The sequence below is a fragment of the Phycodurus eques genome, chromosome 1 (assembly GCF_024500275.1).
Source record: "Phycodurus eques isolate BA_2022a chromosome 1, UOR_Pequ_1.1, whole genome shotgun sequence".
Taxonomy (NCBI): Eukaryota; Metazoa; Chordata; class Actinopteri; order Syngnathiformes; family Syngnathidae; genus Phycodurus; species Phycodurus eques.
The window spans coordinates 50340709-50361847 of record NC_084525.1 but is presented as its reverse complement, the minus strand read 5'-3'; the positions used below and the strand labels follow the sequence as shown (position 1 = coordinate 50361847).

The 21139-nt window shown below is 43.3% G+C and overlaps 1 protein-coding gene across 1 annotated transcript in view; it reads right to left on the bottom strand.

The window, feature by feature from the left end:
- Positions 1 to 21139, bottom strand: part of LOC133399121 (sterile alpha motif domain-containing protein 10-like) — a 55528-nt gene that overhangs the window by 20433 nt on the left and 13956 nt on the right. The window contains exon 2 of the mRNA XM_061670301.1: positions 2185 to 2369. Within this exon, the coding sequence (XP_061526285.1) occupies positions 2185 to 2369 (185 nt within the window). The remainder of the gene's footprint in view (positions 1 to 2184; positions 2370 to 21139) is intronic.

The window sequence follows — 21139 nt, the reverse complement described above, 5'->3', positions numbered from 1 at the left end:
CTTTCCCATTCTGGCTTGATGTAGAGCTTCAGCTGTTCAACAGTCCGGGGTCTCCGTTGTCATATATTACGCTTCATAATGCGCCAGGCATTTTCAATGGGAGACAGGTCTGGACTGCAGGCAGGCCAGTCTAGTACCTGCACTCTTTTACTACGAAGCCACGCTGTTGTAAGACGTGCAGTATGTGGTTTGCCATTGTCTTGCTGCAATAAGCAGGGGCGTCCATGGAAAGGACGTTGCTTGAATGGCAGCATATGTTTCTCCAAAACCTGTATGCATCTTTCAGCATTAATGGTGTCTTCACAGATGTGTAAGTTACCCATGCCATTGGCACTAACACAGCCCCATACCATCACAGATGCTGGCTTTTGAACTTTGCGTCCATAACAGTCCGCATGGTTCTTTTCCTCTTTGGCCCGAAGGACACGACGTCCACAATTTCCAAAAACAATTTTTAATGTGGAGTCGTCGGACCACAGAACACTATTCCACTTTGCATCAGTCCATCTTAGATGAGTTCCGGCACAGAGAAGCCGGCGGCGTTTCTGGGTGTTGTTGATAAATGGCTTTTGCTTTGCATAGTAGAGCTTCAAGTTGCGCTTATGGATGTAGCGCCGAACTGTATTTACTGACATTGGTTTTCTGAAGTGTTCCTGAGCCCATGTGGTGATATCCTTTACACAGTGATGTCGGTTTTTGATGTAGTGCCACCTGAGGGATCGAAGGTCACGGGGATTCAATGTTGGTTTTCGGCCTTCCTGCTTACATGCAGCGATTTCTCCAGATTCTCTGAACCTTTTGGTGATATTATGGACCATAGATGATGAAATCCCTAAATTCCTTGCAATTGTACGTTGAGGAACATCGTCCTTAAACTGTTCGACTATTTTCTCACGCACTTGTTCACAAAGAGGTGAACCTCGCCCCATCTTTGCTTGTGAATGACCGAGCAATTCAGGGAAGCTCCTTTTCTACCCAATCATGGCACCCACCTGTTCCCAATGAGCCTGTTCACCTGTGGGATGTTCCAAACAGGTGTTTGATGAGCATTCCTCAACTTTCTCAGTCTTTTTTGCCACCTGTCCCAGCTTTTTTGGAACGTGTTGCAGCCGTAAAATTCTAAGTTAATGATTATTTGCTAAAAACAATAACATTTAGCAGTTTCAACATTAAATATCTTGTCTTTGTAGTGTATTCAATGAAAAATAGGTTGAACATTTGCAAATCATTGTATTGTCTTTTTATTGTGTTTTTATTTCTGTTTAACACAATGTCCCAACTTCATTGGGATTGGGGTTGTATTTGAACGTTTTCAGCACATTCAGCGGTGTCCGCCTGTCGCCCAACAGCATCTGAAAGCTGAGAGAACGTCTCAATATTTCACCATTTTGAAGCCTGATTTCATGTATTCCTACTTGGTGATTTGTTTTTTTTAATATTCTTTCAAATTCGGTAGGCTTGTTATCGACACTCTTCACATTCATGAGACATTTTTATCACTTTATTATTAAAATGCCTTATTTATTATTATGTAGTTCGCCGAGGTAGAACATGCCCTGTGACTGATTTCTGATCTGTCTGGAGAGTGCCTCGCTTTTCAACCGAAGTCATTTGGGATAGGCTCCGGCCCACCCATGACCCTCAACAGGATGAGGCCAAGAAAATGGATGGGTGGATGGATAAAATATGACAAAGAATAGAAAGCATCTGGTTTCGGTTTCTCCTTCTTTTATTGTGTGCGGCGCAAAGCACAGGAAGAGTGTTTCCGCCTCCAGCCAGGAAGAAGCAACGTTGCATCTGGTCTTTGCAAACGGAAATTTCTACATGCATCTCCAGCGGGAAAGAGAGATTAAATGTTTTGTCACTTGGGACTCTGAAGACATAAAACCCGGATCTGAATGGGTCCGCCGCATGCTTTTGATGTAACATCAGACATCATCAGCAGGAAATAAGTACGGACAAAAGTATTGACACTAACATTTTAATCGATTAATTATTAATCATAGCGTGGGTGGGCCCCATGAATATTAATTAGTCGTTACTCATGAACATACACTCAATTAGACCAATCAAGATACAATCAAAAGACAGCTTTAACTTTGGAATATTTTGAAGAGTTTTAAAAAGTGCATTTATTCTAGTTAGTCGAATCTCCTAAAACGAATCGGTTCGCGGCCTTCATACCTGGATGCCCTCAGTGCCGGGCTGTTGCAGCAGTTTGACGGTGCGCGCGTGTGCTGTCTTCTGGCTACGGCCGTCGTGCCAGGTCAGGTTGCTGCCTCCGGAGCGACCCGGCAGCTGGTAGCTCAGCTCTTCGGCCGACAGCGTGTGCTCCAGGGAGGCGCGGCAAAAGCTGAAGCTGGACGCCGCTGAGAGGAGACGTAAGTAGAGGGGAAATGTTACACGGTCACATCCCAACGGCTTTCACCAATTCCTGTTTTCCAATACGAGGAACAAGGGCAGCAAGATGAGGAGTCGTCATCTCTGAAAGCATAAAGTGGCTGCATTCACTCTCGATTACATACTAGAATGTGGGCTACACATCATAAGGACATGAGTTTAGAACCACTTAATTCCCCTTGAATCATAATGATTTTATTTAACATACACTGTACAAAAAATGGAATGAAATTTACAAAACTGTCAAACCACGGGAAAAAAAACTGCAAATTGCAAACACAGATGGTGTTAAATTTATAGTAACATTTTGTAAATTGCTTAAACATTCACTCATGCAAATTTGACAGTACAAATATGTTAAAATAATATATATATAGAAATTACAGATAATAATAAAACAGACATATCGAGTGGCCATAAAAAACAAAAATCCTGTGAAGCTACACAGTTCCTAGAATGCATTGCGTCATGCAATGTTGAATTACTGCCGTAATAAGGACGTTAACTTGTTCGTTTGGTTTTATGTTACCAATAGTTCGTTGAATGTGTGCCTTATTTAACTGTCGCATTTATGGTTGATTTATGTTGTACTGTTTTTTTTATGAAACAATGACTTTAGGTTGTGTCCAATACCTCCCGGTCAAATGGACAAATTGGAAATCCCAACAGGGCAATTTCTATTAAAATCGAGACTCGGAAATTTCTCAGAAACAATATCTTTGCACAATTAGCTGAATGTTACTCATTAGTAACATGGATGCCATTATTATTTTTGAACTTATAATTTCCTTTATTGTACTTAGTTAGAATGCCATTATCTTTGTTTGTGGTAACGGGTTAGTGTAATTAAAGAAAACAAAATCGACAAAACCCTGGTTATTGCCAATTTAAAATAATTACTTTAATTAGCAGCATGTTCGTGTCGATTCAGCAGTAAAGGGCTGTTTAATTTACCACTTAGAACAGTAAAAAAAAAAAAAATTTACCATTTACTGTAAAATATACAGGGTACTGTCACGTGTAAAGATGTTTACATTTTTACAAAAAAAATCTGGCAACCCAGCCGCCAGATTTTTTCAAAAAAACTATGAATTTGTTTTACAATGTACATTTTGGACTATTCTATGCATTGTATAAAAGGTTTTGGGAAGATCCCTGCATACATATAGTAGACAGTATGTAAAAAAGCTCACGGTGGAAACTGGAATGGCCCTTCTGATTGACATCTAGTTTTTTTTTTAAGCCTTTGGAAACTACATTAGTATTCAAACACTTTATCCATACCAATTTCAAATATATTTACAAATATCGTTCCAATACATTCCAATTCATCCTCTGTTTCGCATGAGAATACATGTATTCATTCCGAATAAAATGTCAAAAACAAAAATCAAACACCAAAAGCTCCTTTCCTTTACTCCTCAAACTCCTATGAACTATAAAATAACTTTTTACTTTGTTTTATGTTGTTTTACGCAACTAAATGATTAATTTCCCCATCTCTCCATTCCTCTCTGCAAAAAAAAGGAAGGCAGCCTAGATGCAAGTTGTCAAAAAGATATGTGGGGGGAAAAAACAATCAAACGAGCCATTCCATCCAGCAACAAAGGAGCACCAGTATTTCAAGAGGAGTTCTCTACACACCATTGATACTTGACGTGTGTTATCTCAAGTCAGAAGTTTGTTCAGTCAGCAGTTGCAAAAGGCAGAACTCGCTTTGCCATGATGGAGGCAGAATGAAAATCAAGTGGAGACAAAAACAAGAGTAACAGCCTGCAAGAATTACTGAGGTGACAGCCGTGTTCTAGCTACTATCTATATACGACCGCTTTTGTAACTTTATCTGCCTTTTCCCTGTTTCCCCGCAGAATTTCTCTTTGCCTTTTTCAAGCTGGCAGGTCTTTTGGGTCGTTGGTACAAACCAGTGTAATTACTGCCAGTCAGACTGCAACGGAGAAGACAGGAGAGCGAACGTGGGAAGCTAAAGCGCCTTGCAAGCCTAAAGACCTGCCAATCAATGAGAAAGAGACAAAAGAAAGAGCCAAAGCCAGACAGACAGGAAAGAACGCCAGATGATGGTTATCGTTTTCACATTTATGCAATTTGACAATCGACTATTGTGGTGATAGCTTCATAGGGAGGCACGTAAATAAACAATGAGATAAGTTGGGTTCACAAGGTGTTAAATGCTGAGTTTTTCTGTTATCCCACAGACAAGTCACTTTAAGATGAAACATTGCAGCATCATTACATCTCAGTTCCACCGATGTCTCACTTGCCGTATAAGCTCCAGAAGTCATAAAAAGACTTCATATTACAGACTTCATATGATAGACTTCATATTATAGCTTGCTCACACCGCAAGCTATAATAGACTTGTTGGACTTAACCTCTTCGAAGAGGTTCAGTGCCATTGACTGCTTTAGAAGTCAAATATCCATGTTAACTGGGAGGGCTGGCACTGAATGAGTTAAAGACAAATCCATACCTTCCAGCAGCCCTTAGAGTAATAAAAGCTTTATTTAAAAAAAAATCTGATTGTCAAAATGTGCTCTTATGCGTTTAGTTTTAACAACATCAGTATTTTCCAACCTTTGAGCCACATTACAAAAACCTCAAACTCATCTCAATTTACTGATAAACTGACTTATTCAGTGTGAAATCTGAGCCTTTTAATTGACCACAAAGCTGATTTACACTTAACATGACTTTTTCCTGTTGTACGAATAGCAACAGGGGTTTACAGGTTTATTGTACATTCTGCCATCTGATAGAAGAGCATTTACTACATGTTGCTGGCATACATACTGTAGATGAAGAAAAATATATTTGGAGTTAATAATCATTTTCAGATAAATTGAGTGATATTAGATTCCCCACGGCACCCTTGAAGATCTCTTAGGGCACATTAAAGTGCTTTCATGGAAACGGTACATTCCACTGATCTATCTCAAACATCTGTGCTGGTATACACTAAAATCAGTGTACAGTATCTCACGTTTTGACAAAGAACAACCATCAAACGTTTTGAATTGGTTGGAAATATCGATCTGCAAGAAAGTTCTACAAACACAGTGGGCACGGTGGACCAGGGCCAAATCCTGCACCTGGTCCTGCAGCTTGGCTCCGACTACAATGGAAGTAGCAGGGGTGACTCGCGTCTTCACTGGTCAGCATCATGAGTCATCTGTCACCTTTCCGTCTCAACACTCAGTACTTGATGCTCTTGGACAACTGCCAAATATGCTTTGTCCTGTTTGTCACTAACTGTTGTCGAATGATCTCCCGCCGCCCTTGACAACAAGCCCTTAACCACTTCCAGATGGGGAGATGTCGCAGAATGAAAAAATGGTTGATGGAGGGAAGAAGGCAGGATGAATCATGAGGAAGTCCGTTCGGCGTCAACGCATCACCAACAAGTATTTGAAGCTATAATAATCATCTGGGAACACATTTTACAAGGTTTTTTTGTTTTTTGTCCATGCTCAACCAGATGAACATTTGTGTGCCAACTGTTCAAAATATGCACACTGTCGTTATATTTGTGGCCATGCACTTCTTCCTTGACAGTTGGGGTTGTAGTTTTTCTGTTACAGCACGTCGGTAGATGTGCGGCGCTCAATCGCTTGGTGTGCGGTTAAACATCGCCGTAGCCAGTCAGTTTCAGCCGAAGTAATGAGGTTTAAAATTAAGGGGAAAAGTCATGTGTGTGTGTGTATGTGTAAGTGTGTGTGTGTGTGTGTGTGTGTGTGTGTGTCTGGATGCACGTGCAGATGGTAGAGAGGTGGTAGCACCTCCGCCCAATGAAGTGTAACCTCATATCAACTCCTCTTGGCAGCGCAGCATATTTTCTGTGAGCAGCGGCAGCTAAACCTCAAAGGTATTTCTTCATAAAAGGTAATTAAGCAGTTTGTTCCAGCATTGCATTACCTTACTCATTTGACTCCAAAGAAAGTGTTTACCTTGGTCAGTCTATTTTTTTGTTGGATTTTTGCATAACCTTGGGATCAGCTTAAGGGCATTGGTGGAAGAGTGCAATGGCGTACTTCAGCTAAATAATCATTCCTACGGAGCACCTCTTATCCATCTTCTGATTCATCCATGTGACCTGAAAACTGGTGAAACTCCATCAAGAGGTGATTTCATGCCTTCATGCACAACACATTCAACCGGATTCAAAAGGAACGTATCCAGCAGAGAAATTCTGTTAACTCCCAACAAGTCATTGGTACATCTGCAAGCGATTAGCATTTGTTTGTGCTCTAATATGTTGGACGCAAAGCAAAAGGGTTATCTGTGATTCCTCCACTCCTCAATACCTGGTGCTAACCCCAGGAATGAGCCATGAAATTACTCAATTTGGAGAGCGTGCTGCGGGATAAATATAAAACCCAGAACCCAGGCTTTTACCCAGGATGCATCGCAGTCCATTATCCACTCTGACACGAGACAATGTTGCGGAGGCTGGGTCTGAGGTTTACTTTTCACAAGCTATCACTGTCACGGGGCCAGGCATGTATGGGCATCCACAATGCAGCCTGATAGAAGATAACAACACACCAACTCTCATCAAGACACAGGCGAGGAAATGCCAAATAAATCTGTGTATGAATGCGTGTGTTCGTCAAAGCTGGAAGGCTCATGCGTATGTGAATATGACTCGCAAAGATAGCATGAAGACTCAGACATCCATATGTCGGTATAATTCTCTTCTGCTCTGGTTCGGACCAATGGGTTTGAATGAAGTTCCCCAGACCCCACAAGCGAGCGTGTGGATGGAGGATTTCGCATTCACACTGCAGGCAATTATGGCTCACAATGCACCGTAAGGTCGGGAACTCAGGTGGATTTGGCGTTTCTGTTATGATTATTTTGGTCATCTACACCCTGAGAGAAATAAGCCTCAGAACATCAGAGGATGTCGGGTTGAGCTGGGTACTAGGAAGGAAAAAGTAACAGCGTATGACTCCACAACGACGCTTAGAGCTTGAAGTCGATTAATCGCTTGTTTGACCTTTTAACAAAACACGATCGCCACACTGAAAGCATCAGGTGCTAAATCAGTGCAGCAAATCAGCAGCGGTGCCTCAAGTGTGTGGAAATATTTGACTAAAAATTAGACCGGTAGCACGGCCATTGTGAAAAATATGCACGTTTATCCAAATACAACAAAAGCATAAGTGCCACGAATGCCCATCTGAAAAGGCATTCTGTATCGCTAGCTGACGAATAGCCTAAAACCTCATGCCGGTCGTCAATTATTACCAAATTCAACAAGCACCCTCCTGTAACAGAAAAAAAGAGATTGAACTGTCACATCTGCTTTGACGATTTGAATTCAAAGCCTAATCCAGATCTGAGGAAACAGCATATCATTGCTACAGTATGAACTATTCCACTCGTATCACATAATTCACTTATTCGAAATCAGTATGTTCTTTTGCATGCACAAAAGGTCGAGTTTGCCTTAAGTGAATTTGTATAACCTATTGCTCTCCGTTTGCCCAATTCTAGATTTGATCAACCTGATTCGGAAGCTAATCAAATGAGCAGTTTTTTTATATGTGACCACTATGCATGCACAACACAGGTTAAAAGCTTGTGATTTTTCAAATCCATCCAAATTAGCCTCGGATAGTGCATGTAATGAGGAAAATTACATTAGAAGGTTGCTTGCGGTGGAGCACTGTTAACATTGATATTGTAAAGGTCAGGCTAACTTGTACAAAAGTCCAATTGATTGAATAGTTCTGACATGCACCATTCACAACAATGATAATAATTCTAATAGAGCTCATTATTTTCCAGCTTGCAAATTTACAATAATATCCTCACAGTTAAGAAAAAAATTGAAAAAATGGAAAGTCTTAAATAAATCAAATGTAGCTCAGACTGGTGTGCTGTGCCTCAGAGTTTTTCGATCTACTTCCTTGTGTGAATTAACAGCTGTTTTGCAACAACATTTAAAAGCGTAGTTCCAGACAGCGCTTCGGGAAAACACGTTATTTAGAATGTCACCACGCGTACTGAGCAATTAAGTAATCAGACATCAATCAAAATGTTTCATTGTCATCGCATTTTACCAAATCATAAGTTAGAGCACAAATACCTTCAGCTAGAGCCTGCCAGGTATCCAACACACTCAGTCTGGTGACCATTGAGAATCCAATAATAAACTACACGATTGTGTGATTTATTATTATTGTTATTATGAGTCCAAAGCACTTGATCATCATGTGTGGAGCTTAAACTTCCGAGAAAGAAGTGACTGTTTTAGAACGTCGCACTTTCACGGACTTCACTTCATAGGGATTTGTCACATGTGGTCTATAAATCAATGCAGAGCGCTAATGCTGTGGCCTGCTGGGTGAATGGCATGCTGTGGGGTGCACCAATCAATACAATATTGAGTGTCCTTAACCATTGCCAATAACGCACGCACGCCATGCCATTGATGCATACTGTACATGTCACAGAGCTCGGTGACAAATGAGAAGAAATGTCTGAGTGGTGTAGCCTGGCTAAAATAACACCCAGTCAATAGCACTAATTGTAGCAACGCGCGCACTCACGCACACACACACACTTACATAAACACAATGGTCATCGATCAGGGTTTGCAAAAAAAAAAAAAAAAAGGATGTGAATAAAAGGACCTTGTCAGATTATGTTGAACTGCTTATACCAACATCCGTACAGACACACAGTAAAAGGAATATCAAAAATATGGCAAAACAATAGCAAATGAACCCTAAAATACTGTAGCTTCATATTAATTTTTGATTATTTTTTGGACAGCGTCTGTCATCGGAACATCGGTTTTTAATGCACGTTTTATGCTGTAGTTGACACAAACAACATTTCAAGGTGTCACAACATTTATTTGTGTATAGCCTGTAAATGCCATATGCTTTCAGTTTGTATTAAAAAAAAATGAATGAATGAATAAATAAATAAATAAATAAAACGACAGCTGTGAAGGGGGCAGTCAAGAGATATAGGGGTTGAACAACTAAAGATGTTTTTTTTTAAACTATAATGTGATGAAATTTGATTAATTGATGATGTAGCTGGTATTTTTTCAGCACAGTCGAACGGTACCCAACCTGTTTTGAACCGGACCGGTTTGACATGAGAACATATTTCAACGGACCAGCAAAGAAACAAATAAAAACAAATGATTTTTTTTTTTAAATGCTGAATGTCCATCTATCCATCCATCCATTTTCTACCGCTTATCCAAGGTCGGGTAGCAGGGGCAGTAGCTTTAGCAGGGACGCCCAGACTTCCCTCTCCCCAACTACTTCCTCCAGCTCTTCCGAGGGGATCCCGAGGTGTTCCCAGGCCAGCCGAGAGACATAGTCTCTCCTGGGTCGGCCCCGCGGTCTCCTCCCGGTGGGACGTACCCGGAACACCTCACCGGGGAGGCGTCCGGGAGGCATCCGAATCAGATGTCCCAGCCACCTCATCTGGGTCCTCTCGATGTGGAGGAGCAGCGGCTCTACTCTGAGCCCCTCCCGGATGACCGAGGTTCTCAGAGAAGGGCAGGGTCTCACCCTATCTCCTTTAGAGATAGGGTGAGACCCTGCCCTCGGCAGGGAACTCATTTCGGCCGAGAAACTCATTTCGGCCGCTTGTATCCGGGATCTTGTTCTTTCGGTCACGACCCACAGCTCGTGACCATAGGTGAGGGTAGGAACGTAGATCGACCAGTAAATCGAGAGCTTCACCTTTCGGTTTATCTCCTTCTTCACCACAACGGACCGATACAAAGGCCGCATCACTGCAGACGCTGCACCGATCCGCCGGTCGATCTCCCGTTCCATTCTTCCCTCACTCGTGAACAAGACCCCAAGATACTTGATAATTTCATCCCCAACCTGGAGTGGGCACGCCACCCTTTTCCGACTGAGGACCATGGTGTCAGATTCGAAGGTGCTGATTCTCATCCCAGCCGCTTCACACTCGGCTGCGAATCGCTCCAGTGAGAGTTGGAGATCACGGCTTGATGAAGCCAACAGAACCACATCATCTGAAAAAAGCAGAAATGCAATACTGAGGCCACCAAACCGGAACCCTCTACGCCTCGGCTGCGCCTACAAATTCTGTCTATAAAAGTTATGAACAGAATCGGTGACAAAGGCCAGCCTTGGCGGAGTCCAATCCTCACTGGAAACGAGTCCGACTTACTGCTGGCAATGCGGACCAAGCTCTGACACCGGTTGTACAGGGACCGAACAGCCCATATCAGGGGGTTCGGTATTCCATACTCCCAAAGCACACCCCACAGGACTCCTCGAGGGACACGGTCGAACACCTTCTCCAAGTCCACAAAACACATGTAGACTGGTTGGGCAAACTCCCACACACCCTTGAGGGCACTGCCGAGGGTGTCGATCTGGTCCACTGTTCCACGGCCAGGACAAAAACCACACTGCTGAATGTAGTTGTTGTAATTAGTGGGAGCCCTGTGCATGTTTTTCTTTCCAATGAGCCAGCCGGGCCCATCTTGCATTTGACAGCCTTATTCTACTGTTTCTATTTCACTTGAACTTTTATTGTATTTGAGGATAGACTTGTATATTTTGTAAGTGACTGTGCTACCAGTCTCATTTTTGGCAATATATTTCCACACACTGTTATGTAATCGGTTGAACCGCTACTAAAAATTTGGTCCTGATCTCAATCTTTATTGTTCAGCTTTGCCATAGGTTTTCACACTACTAGTTTCAACATGGTCACATTCTGCAATGATCAGTTTTACTTAAAGACATGACATAATGTTGATTACCACACACAAACACACACACACACACACACACACATTTGCCTTGGGGTAGTATCAGTCATCATTCATGTTGGAGAAAGTTTGAAGCGCATGAATGAGACTGCTATGCTTGAACAAACTTTGCTGTGCAACACATGAATCACTATTAATTCCTAGCTATTAATATCCACAACACTGGCACAGTTTGTTAGTGTAGGGTAAGCATTAAAATTAAAAAACATTACATTGCGTAACTGTGTCTTTAAAATGCTTGAGCGGAAGCGGGCTTTAGGAGCACAGCAGGAAGAGATGGCAAATGAGCCAATGAGTTTGAAGTTGAGCTAGACCGGCCCAGAGAAACCAGCAAACAGAGTTCAACGTTCGATTCATATCAGCTGCATGGATAGGAAATACCAGCTTTGGTGGGGGATCTTCTCCAAACAGGCTGCAGAATACAACTCGGAGCTTTGAAGTTGTCTGAGTTTGTTGTGGTCCAGAGTGATTTGATGCAAGTTGCTCTAATCTTTCCCAGAGGGGAAGCAACAGACAGACCGAAAGAAGAAAGGTAGGGAAGAGACGCAGAAGTTGGTGCGCTGGGCCAGTGCACAGCAAATGTGAGCCAAATACTGCTGAGACAGGTGAGTGGAGAACAACACCATCACCACGGGCAAAAAAACAACAACAACAAACAAACAAACAATAAATAAATTAATAAATGGAGTTTTCTTGCAAGCTGTCCAAAAATTCTCTACACAGGATAACAAACATATATGATCGAGTTGACTCTGAGAGAGCAAATCTTTACAAACTTTCATGCGCAACCCAAGGCCATGTCCATGGGTACAGTTACTGATAAAACTGATTAATCGAGTTTTTAGGTTTTGGGTTAGACCGATTCCCCCCCCTCGCCCCCACTTAGCAGCTTCTGTAGCCCGCTAACCCGCACTGGTTGCAGTGAAGGCATGGCACGAACACAAAGGAGCGAGTTTACTCACGATTCACAGCCGGGTCAGTGGAATTATTCGGTTAGTGGAATTATTCCAGCATTTGAAACAGCGGCACACACCGTGATGGAAATCTCCTGCTAAGAAACTGACGCGACGCTGAATCATTTTCATATTGTTTTACGGATGACAAGAACGGAACCCCGGTGAAGGCAATCAGGGAGTCGATCGCGCTCAACATTGCAAAAGACGTGATGTCCATTTATCAAACGCAAAAGCAGTCACGTATCGGCGTATGGTAGCAGCATGAAATAAACTGAATAATATAGATTAGAAATAACTCTCTCTATCCCTAAGTGTATAAATGTAAACGTAACAGGGCATGCCTAAAGCCTGATGTTGTGGCAAGATTACTTTCCTTGCCCAAAAATAGTTTACTAAAACTAGGCTACCAAACTAGCATGTACCTGGAGTAATGTACCACATATTGCATACTTTAGATTGTCAGGGATAAATCTTGATTATGTTTAGTGACATATTAATCCCAAAGGATATACCTTTGTTAATTTACTGACGTTTTTACTCATGTCATTTTCATTTAACCCTAACAACAATTTGAATAGAGCACTTCTATATTTTATGTGAAAACAATATTTATTTAGCTATTTGTTTATGTCTTCAATATTCTTATTATATATTTTGTGTTTAATGTTTGATTCTCTGTGCAGCACTTTGTTACAGCTGCCGTTGTTTTTCGAAAGTGCTCTTTCAATAAAAAGCTGAGTTGAGTCCTGTTTTTCTTTTCATAAAGGGGAAAAAATTATAAAAATTATAACTCAGATGTTTTAGGGAAAAAATATTTGTAGGCCATGTTGCCCAACTAACAAGTGCAGTACTTTCAAAAATACACACACCAGCGTGAAGACAACTATATCTGTGTATTAATGGGATCTGCATTAATTTTTCCATATGCGAGCCATTTTGTTTCAACTTCATATTAAAATGATACATACCTTAGCATGATTTTTCTTTTTCCTCGCTATTGGCCTTTTTCTTGAATGCTTTCCAAGTGGAATTACGGTTATGGACATCATGACTTTAATTAGAAATGGATTTTAATTAGAAATGAAGGGTAGTGTGAGATATGTTTGTCCATAAAATGGTTCAATCTCTTATGACTTAATTGTCATTAGGTCATGGGTACACCAGCCAATTCAGTCAGGTAGAAAAGTACCTCCTCGCCCACTCACAAGCATCCTCAGGCCACGCTGTCGGGTCATACAGGAGACCGCTGCTTGAACAAAAATTGACACGTTAAGAAGAAATAGATAAAGCAATTCAACCTCGTTTGTAGTGTTTCTGCACATTAGCAGATGGATACACACATCAATAGATGCAAAGTGCTGAAAAGAGCTTCTTTTTCAAGGTGAAAAGATCCGAAGAAGAACGACTGGAACACACACACACACTTCCTTCACATCAGGTATGATCTAATTAAGGTCCTCCATGAATTTGGTGGCAGTGAAAAAAGTGAATATTGAAAGATAAATCTGTTATGTTTGGTGCCTGACAGATTTCCCCAAGTGATTTTCTATTTGCATAGCAGTCCAGTGAGTGTCAAGTGTTTTCACACTTGTAATGTAGTGTGACACCATTTCCACCTGACAGTGCCGTACGGAATAGCAAAACCACCTTTTGTGACACCTCACAGTGGTGCATATTGACATTACACCGAGCAGAGAGGTCGACATCGCTCGAGACGTGTTGTGTCATTCGCCGACGACTTGTTCAAATCTTTTGAGTGAACGTACTGAATGGAATCACTTCATGAACGGATTTATTCCTTGCTCAGTTGCGAGCACGTGCCGCACGAGGAAATGACCAGATCAAAATTATGTGCACCCCCACAATTGGTTTTGAATCCATCCACAACGGATCTTTTTGTTCTTCTAGCACAGTGGTTCTCAAACGTTTTACACCAAGTACCGCATCCCAAAAAAAAAAAAAAAAAAAAATTGCTCTCCAAGTTCCTCCATAATGACTAACTTTAAAATTGTGTCACATATACAAGGCCTAAGTGTTCATATTATATATATTATTATTGTAAGCCACTGTAACATTATGCAGTTTGGACACTAAACAATGCTCCTAAATACAGTATAGAAAAATGTATATTTTTTTAAAGGTTTCAATTAAAAATGTATTGCACGTGAAAGTATAAATTTGTACCCCCAATAGAATTGTTTTCTTTTTTACAGCAGAGTTAAAAAGTAAATGCAAATGTATTGTACTGAAAAGTTAAAAGTTAGCTGAACTGTCCTTAAAGAAATGTACTGCAGAAGATGGTAAAAAAAAATGCACTCTACTGAATTTTAAAAAGGCTTAAACAACAATAATGCCTCAAAACATCCATCCATACATCCATCTTCTTTACCGCTTCTCCTCACTAGGGTCGTGGGCTGCTGGAGCCTATCCCAGCTATCTTCGGCCAGGAGGCGGCGTGCACCCTGAACCGGTCGCCAGCCAATCGCAGGGCACATAGAAACAAACAACCATTCGCACTCACATTCACACTTACGGGCAATTTAGAGTCTTCAATCAACCGACCACGCATATTTTCGGGGTGTGGGAGGAAACCTGAGTTCCCCGAGAAACCCCACCCAGGCACGGGGAGAACATGCAAACTCCACACAGGCGGTGCCAGGATTTTAACCCCGGTCCCCAGAACTGTGAGGCCGATGTGCTAACCAGTCGCCCACCGTGCCGGCTGCCTCATAACAATTAATCGATAATTAAAATTTTATAATCCATTAGTTGTCGATTAATAGTTGCACCTCTACTTTATTATTGCTTGTACAGTTGCCATTAAATTAGCTATATCAGGGTGAGTCCTTTTTGGTTGTATTCAGAATTTCAGGAAATCAGCTCTCTTCCTTGTCACAACTTTATTACGACCCAGCTCAGATGATCAAACACACACTCAGACAAATTTGAACGCAAACCTGCTCCAAAACTCGCACAAGGAGACCTCACAGCATATTCGCATTCTACAGTATTTATGGGTGTGTGTATACTGTACAGTATGTGTTCTCCTGCAGCGCAGCAGTGACCTGAAATGTAGGGCGAGATCACAACACTGGGTTGACAGCATATACTGTAGTCCGCCCCCGTAACTCTGACTGACAGCTCTGTGACCTCGTCTACCTCCCGCAACATTTTTTTTCCCCCATGCAGTCGCTTTAACAGCTGTCATTTCTAGCTAAATCTAACGACATGTACTAGACATTACTGTATAAAATTCATCATATACCTGTAGACAGACTGGAGGAAAAGAGAGAAACTGATGGTGACAGGTTGATTTTAAAAGAACATGATGGTTACTTATTTTAAACGCAAATGTTGAATGTCTCACAAGGCCCTCGGGTGCCTTGCTTCACAGATTGCATAAGGATTTTTCCTTCTTTTTGTCCCAGTGCAGCACTTAGGCACATGCCTCTATCGCCCACTCTCATGGACCAAATCCCTACTAATCTAAGGATAAGGGACAGCAGCCACATATCTCAATGGATTGCTACAAAATCAGGTCAAAAGGATCCAGACAAGTAAAAAGAACATTATTGTACACAGGGCACACAGAGCCCTCGACATTCCACTTATCGCCCAACCAAGGGAAAGTTAAAACAATGCAAAATCAAAGACAAGCGAGATAAAGGAGGGACAATCATAAAAAGTAAGACAAACTCGAATGAATAAAGACTGCAAAATGATGACTCTTTTATAATTTGTGATTCTGTCAGTGAATCGTTTAAATTAAGAGACTCACCAGGAAAATAATTTCCTTACAAACATAGTTAAAAGAACTCAATCAATATAATACAAATAACAGAACATAAAACATCAGATAGAATGTCAAATGATGTGGGAAATGCTAAAGTGAACAGGCAGTCCGGAACAGGTGCGTCTTGAGTTTTGATTTGAAGAGGGTTAAAAGGTCTGTGTTTCGGAGGTCAGGTGGTAGTGAGTTCCAAAGATGGGGGGCAAAGCGGCTGAAGGCTCTGTCCCCACGGTGGACAGACGGGCAGAAGGGACGCTGAGCTGGATGGAAGATGACTATTTGAGATAGCGGGAGGGTATGGCAACGTGATGGAGGTCAGCAAGATATGGCGGGGGAGGTTATTGATGGCCTTGAAGGTGAAGATGTCATGGGTGTGTGTTCCGGTTGTTGTTTTCCCCCTGTCTCGTACACACCTGCTCCTGAGAGCATCTTCACCACCTGTGCCTCGTTCACCTTAATTACCCCTTGCATTTAACCTCGTGTCTCATTCTTTCGAGTCGCCGGTTCGTTGTACCTTGTCGTCGCGTTCCAGCATTCCTTGTTTCCACGTCACAGACTCACAGCAAGACTAGACCCTGTTCCGATTATCGACCTTGCCTTTTTGCCTCACGTTTTTTGGATACTGTTGCCTGCCTGTGTACCGCCCTCTGCCCGTATATTAAACCGCTCTTTTTTTAAACTGTCCATTTGTTTTGGAGTTGTGCATTTTTGGGTCTTATCCTCTAACTTATCCATAACATCCATAACATGGACCCAGCAGACTCAGACCCAGTGCGCAAAGCCCTTCAAGTGCAGGGTCCACCCCTCTCGAAGCAGGATGAGCAGCTTGCTGCCCTCCACCTTCATCTAGAGGGACTGTCAGAGCATCAGGACAAAATGATGAGACAGGTGGCCTCACAGTTCTTATGAAAATGATTCAGAAGAAGGAACAAGTTACACAACACCCGATACCGCCACGGTACCAACGTTTCCATGTGAAGCAGTTACCATGCAGCCACCTGCCACATCCGCTGCTGTCTGCCCACAGCTCTCTCGACCGGAAAGGTTCTCTGGAGATTCTGGGAATAGTAAGCCGTTCATCACTCAGTGCGAACTCCACTTTGAGCTGCAGACAGCTGCCTTCCCCACCGAGCGGGCAAAAATCACTTTTGACATTTCCCACCTGACTGGTCGCGCGGAGGCGTGGGCTACTGCTGATTGGAGCCGCAATTCCACCGCGTGTCATTCGTGGGCTTTTTTTGTAAAGAATATGGAGCAAATTTTTCAGTTTTCCCCACCAGATCGTGAGGCAGCTCGCTCCCTTGTCACCTTACACCAAGGCAAGTGCAAGGTATCAGACCACGCGATTGAGTTTTGCATTCTAGCAGCTTAGAGTCAGTGGAATAATAGGGCACTACTCGATGCATTTTTTCAAGGACTATCCCCCGCCGTCAAGGATGGTCCCGCTAGACCCGCCGACCGTCGTGGACACTCTCATTGCTCTCGCCATAAAAATCGACAAGAGGCTTTTGAATCGCGAGCTGGACGGCGTTCGGCGCAGGGCTGCGTCATCGCGCACTTGGAGGACGAGCCTGACCAGCCAAACCAACGCAGATCCCCTGTTTCTGGTCTCAATCTACTGGCTAGCGTCACCACGGATGAACTCATGCAACTGGGCATGTTCCATTTCTCACCTGAGGAACGTCAACGCCAACTGAGGGAAGGGCGGTGCTTCTACTGCGGGCAGTTGAGCAACTGTCACGTCAAGGTTGCTGGTGCCGGTAGCAAGGGAGCGGTGAGACTAAATTTCATTAAGGAAGACCCTATCCGGGTTCTTCCTAAAGTGACACTATGCTCTCTGATCAAGAAATTGATACACCTGTATTAATTGACTCTGGTTCTGACGGAAACTTACACAACTCCCTCCTCGTTAGACGGATGCACCTTAGAACCTTCCAAATAAACCGCCACCACAACACCTATGCTGCAGACGGCGGTTTTATGGGCAAGGTCACTCACCGCACCCAAACACTCACATTGACATTTCCTGATTCTCAGTCGGAACGCATTAGTTTTCATGTTTTTGATGGATCATGGATCATGATTGTCATGGGTCATGATTGTCATGGTCTGCGTTTTGGCTTGGGTTGTGTTTAGTTTTGTTCCATGTTTACCTGTGTTCCATGTTTGTCGTGTGCTCATTAGGTTGTTGTGTCCACCTGTTCTCGTCTACTTTGTGTCGACCAATCAGCTCTCTCCAGCCACTCGTGTCTTGTCCAGGTGTTCCTCGTTGTCTCGTCAATTTGTTTGTATTTAGTTCCCTGGTTTCTTTCAGTTCTTGTCGGTTCATTGTCGTTGTCACATGCCTTTGCCATGTCATAGTCGCCAGTTGTCTTTATCATTGTGGTATGTCATTGTCAGGTGTCATTTTCCTTTTTTGAAGATTAAATATTATTTTGAGACTCCCGCACTCCTGCCTTGCCTCCCTGCTTCCCTGCAATTGGGTCCACCATGTTCTTGCCTTGCGTTACTCGCCCTCGCCCTAACCACGTACGTGACAATGATGTTATTTTAGGGAACCCATGGTTGAAATTACATAACCCTCACATTGACTGGCCCTCTGGGCAAGTTATGTCATGGGTCAGCAATTGCACCCAGAACTGTTTCAAGCCTCCACGTGATGTTCAGGGCTATGTTTCAAATGACAATCCACAGACCTCATCTGGGGATCCTGACTTATGTCAAGTACCCACCTGTTACCAGGACATTAAAGACGTTTTTTCCAAGTCCAAGGCCAAATCCCTTCCTCCCCACAGACCTTATGACTGTGCTGTTGACTTGCTGCCTGGAAACACACCCCCATGAGGGAGGTTATTCTCTCTTTCAGGGCCGGAACACAAGGCTATGAAGGGGTATGTGGATGAATCACTGGCAGCCAGGATTATTCGCCCATCTTCATCCCCTGGAGCTGGATTTTTCTTTGTGGGCAAGAAGGACAAGACTCTGAAACCCTGTATCGATTACCGGGGTCTCAACGACATAACTGTGAAAAACAGGTACCCTCTCCCTCTCAACTCCACCACCTTTGAGTTCCTGGAGGGCGCCAAGGTTTTCACCAAATTAGACTTAAGAAATGCATATCATCCAGTCAGGATAAGGGAGGGGGATGAATGGAAAACAGCATTCAACACACCAACGGGACATTACGAGTATTTGGTGATGCCTTTTGGACTAACTAACGCTCCAGCTGTGTTCCAGAACTTTGTCAATGATGTCTTGCGTGACATGTTGAACGTGTGCGTTTTTGTATAGTTGTACGACATTTTGATATTCTCCCCAGATGATGAGACTCACATCATTCGTGTACGCTCTGTGTCGCAGCAGGTACTGCAGAATGAACTATATGTCAAGGCTGAGAATTATGAGTTCCGTCCGTTTCTTTTCTGGAGTTCGTGCTGGCTCCAGGTGAAATCAAAATGAAAAGTTGATGCAGTGACTAATTGGCCCACTCCCACATCACGCAAAGACGTACAAAGGGTTCGCTAATTTCTACAGAAAGTTCATTAGAAATTTCAGTTCTATAGCCTCGTCTTTGCATGATCTTACCTCGCCACAAAGATCTTACGTATGGAACCCGCTTTATCAGGAAGCATTTCAAAAACTTAAATCGAGCTTTACCTCCGCTCCCATCCTCAATTTGCCAGATCGCAAACAGCAGTTTGTGGAAGAAGTTGATGCGTCTGATGCCGGTATAGGAGCAGTGCTCTCCCAGAAATGTTTCAAGGATGGTAAGTTACATCCTTGTGCTTATCTCCGAGACAAATTATGACATTGGTGACCGTGAACTGCTGGCAGCCAAGGTGGCTTTGGTGGAGTGGAGGCACTGGCTAGAGGGGGCACATACTCTGTTTTTAGTATGGACAGATCAAGAACCTGGAATATCTTAAGTCTGCCAAGAGATTAAATGCGAGGCAGGCTAGAAGGGGTCTGTTTTTCACTAGATTCAATTCCACGTTATCCTACCGACCTGGTTCTAAAAATGGTAAGCCAGATGCTTTATCGCGCATTTTCTGCGCAGAGAATTTTTTGTCCGACCCTAAAACCATTTTGCCCAAGTCATGTTTCGTTTCTGCTTTTGTTTGGGACATTGACACTGCGGTAAAGGAGGCTCTGGAGAACACTCTTAGCCCAGAAAATTTCCCTGAAAACAGGCTTTATGTGGTTCCGACTTTAAGGGGACGAGTCATCCACTGGCCTCACACTAACTGGACTGTATGTCACCCAGGCATTGCCAAGACTCAATCTGTGGTCGAACAGCGCTTTTGGTGGCCCAATGATAGAAGGGATGTTACCAATTATGTCAATGCTTGCCAGGTATGTGCTGCTAACAAGTCCTCTTGTAAACGTCCTTAGGGGGAGTTGCGACCCCTACCAATACCACAACGTCCTTGGTCAGACATCTCCATCGACTCTGTGACTTGATTACTGGCCTCGAAAGGAAATACCACCATTCTCACAGTCGTGGACAGGTTCTCTAAGATGGCACACTTCATTGCACTCCCGAAACTTCCCTCAGCTAAAGACACTGCCGAGTTAATGATACACCAGGTATTCAAGTTCCATGGTTTCCCTAAGAATGTGGTATCTGATAGGGGTCCCCAATTCATTTCGCAATTTTGTAAGGAGTTTTGCAATCTCATAGGTGCTACCGTCAGTCTGTCACCTGGGTTTCACCCTGAAACCAATGGACAAACCGAGAGGCTGAACCAGGACCTGGAGACTGGGCTCTGATGTCTCACTTTACAAGAGCCACGATCTTGGTCTCAGAAACTGGTTTGGGTCAAATTATCTCACAATTCCTTCCCCCTCTGCATTAACTGGTTTATCGCCTTTTCACGTTGTGCATGGTTACGAACCATCTCTATTTCCTGCCATAGCCCCAGAGTCGACAGTTCCATCGGGATTGACCTTGGTGAGACACTGCAGGAGGGCCTGGGACCGAGTCCGCCAGATGCTGCTGCGCCAGGGACCGTCCTACAAAACCGCTGCTGACCGTCGGAGGATACCGGCCCACCCTGCTTTTCACGTCAACCTGCTCAAGCCCGCCCGGGAATCCCCTCTGGTCCCGCCTTCCAGGCCCCCTCCTCCCCCCCGGTTCGTGGATGGGGGCCCTGTCTTCACTGTTGTCATCTCATCGGAGGGGGAGGGGGTTTC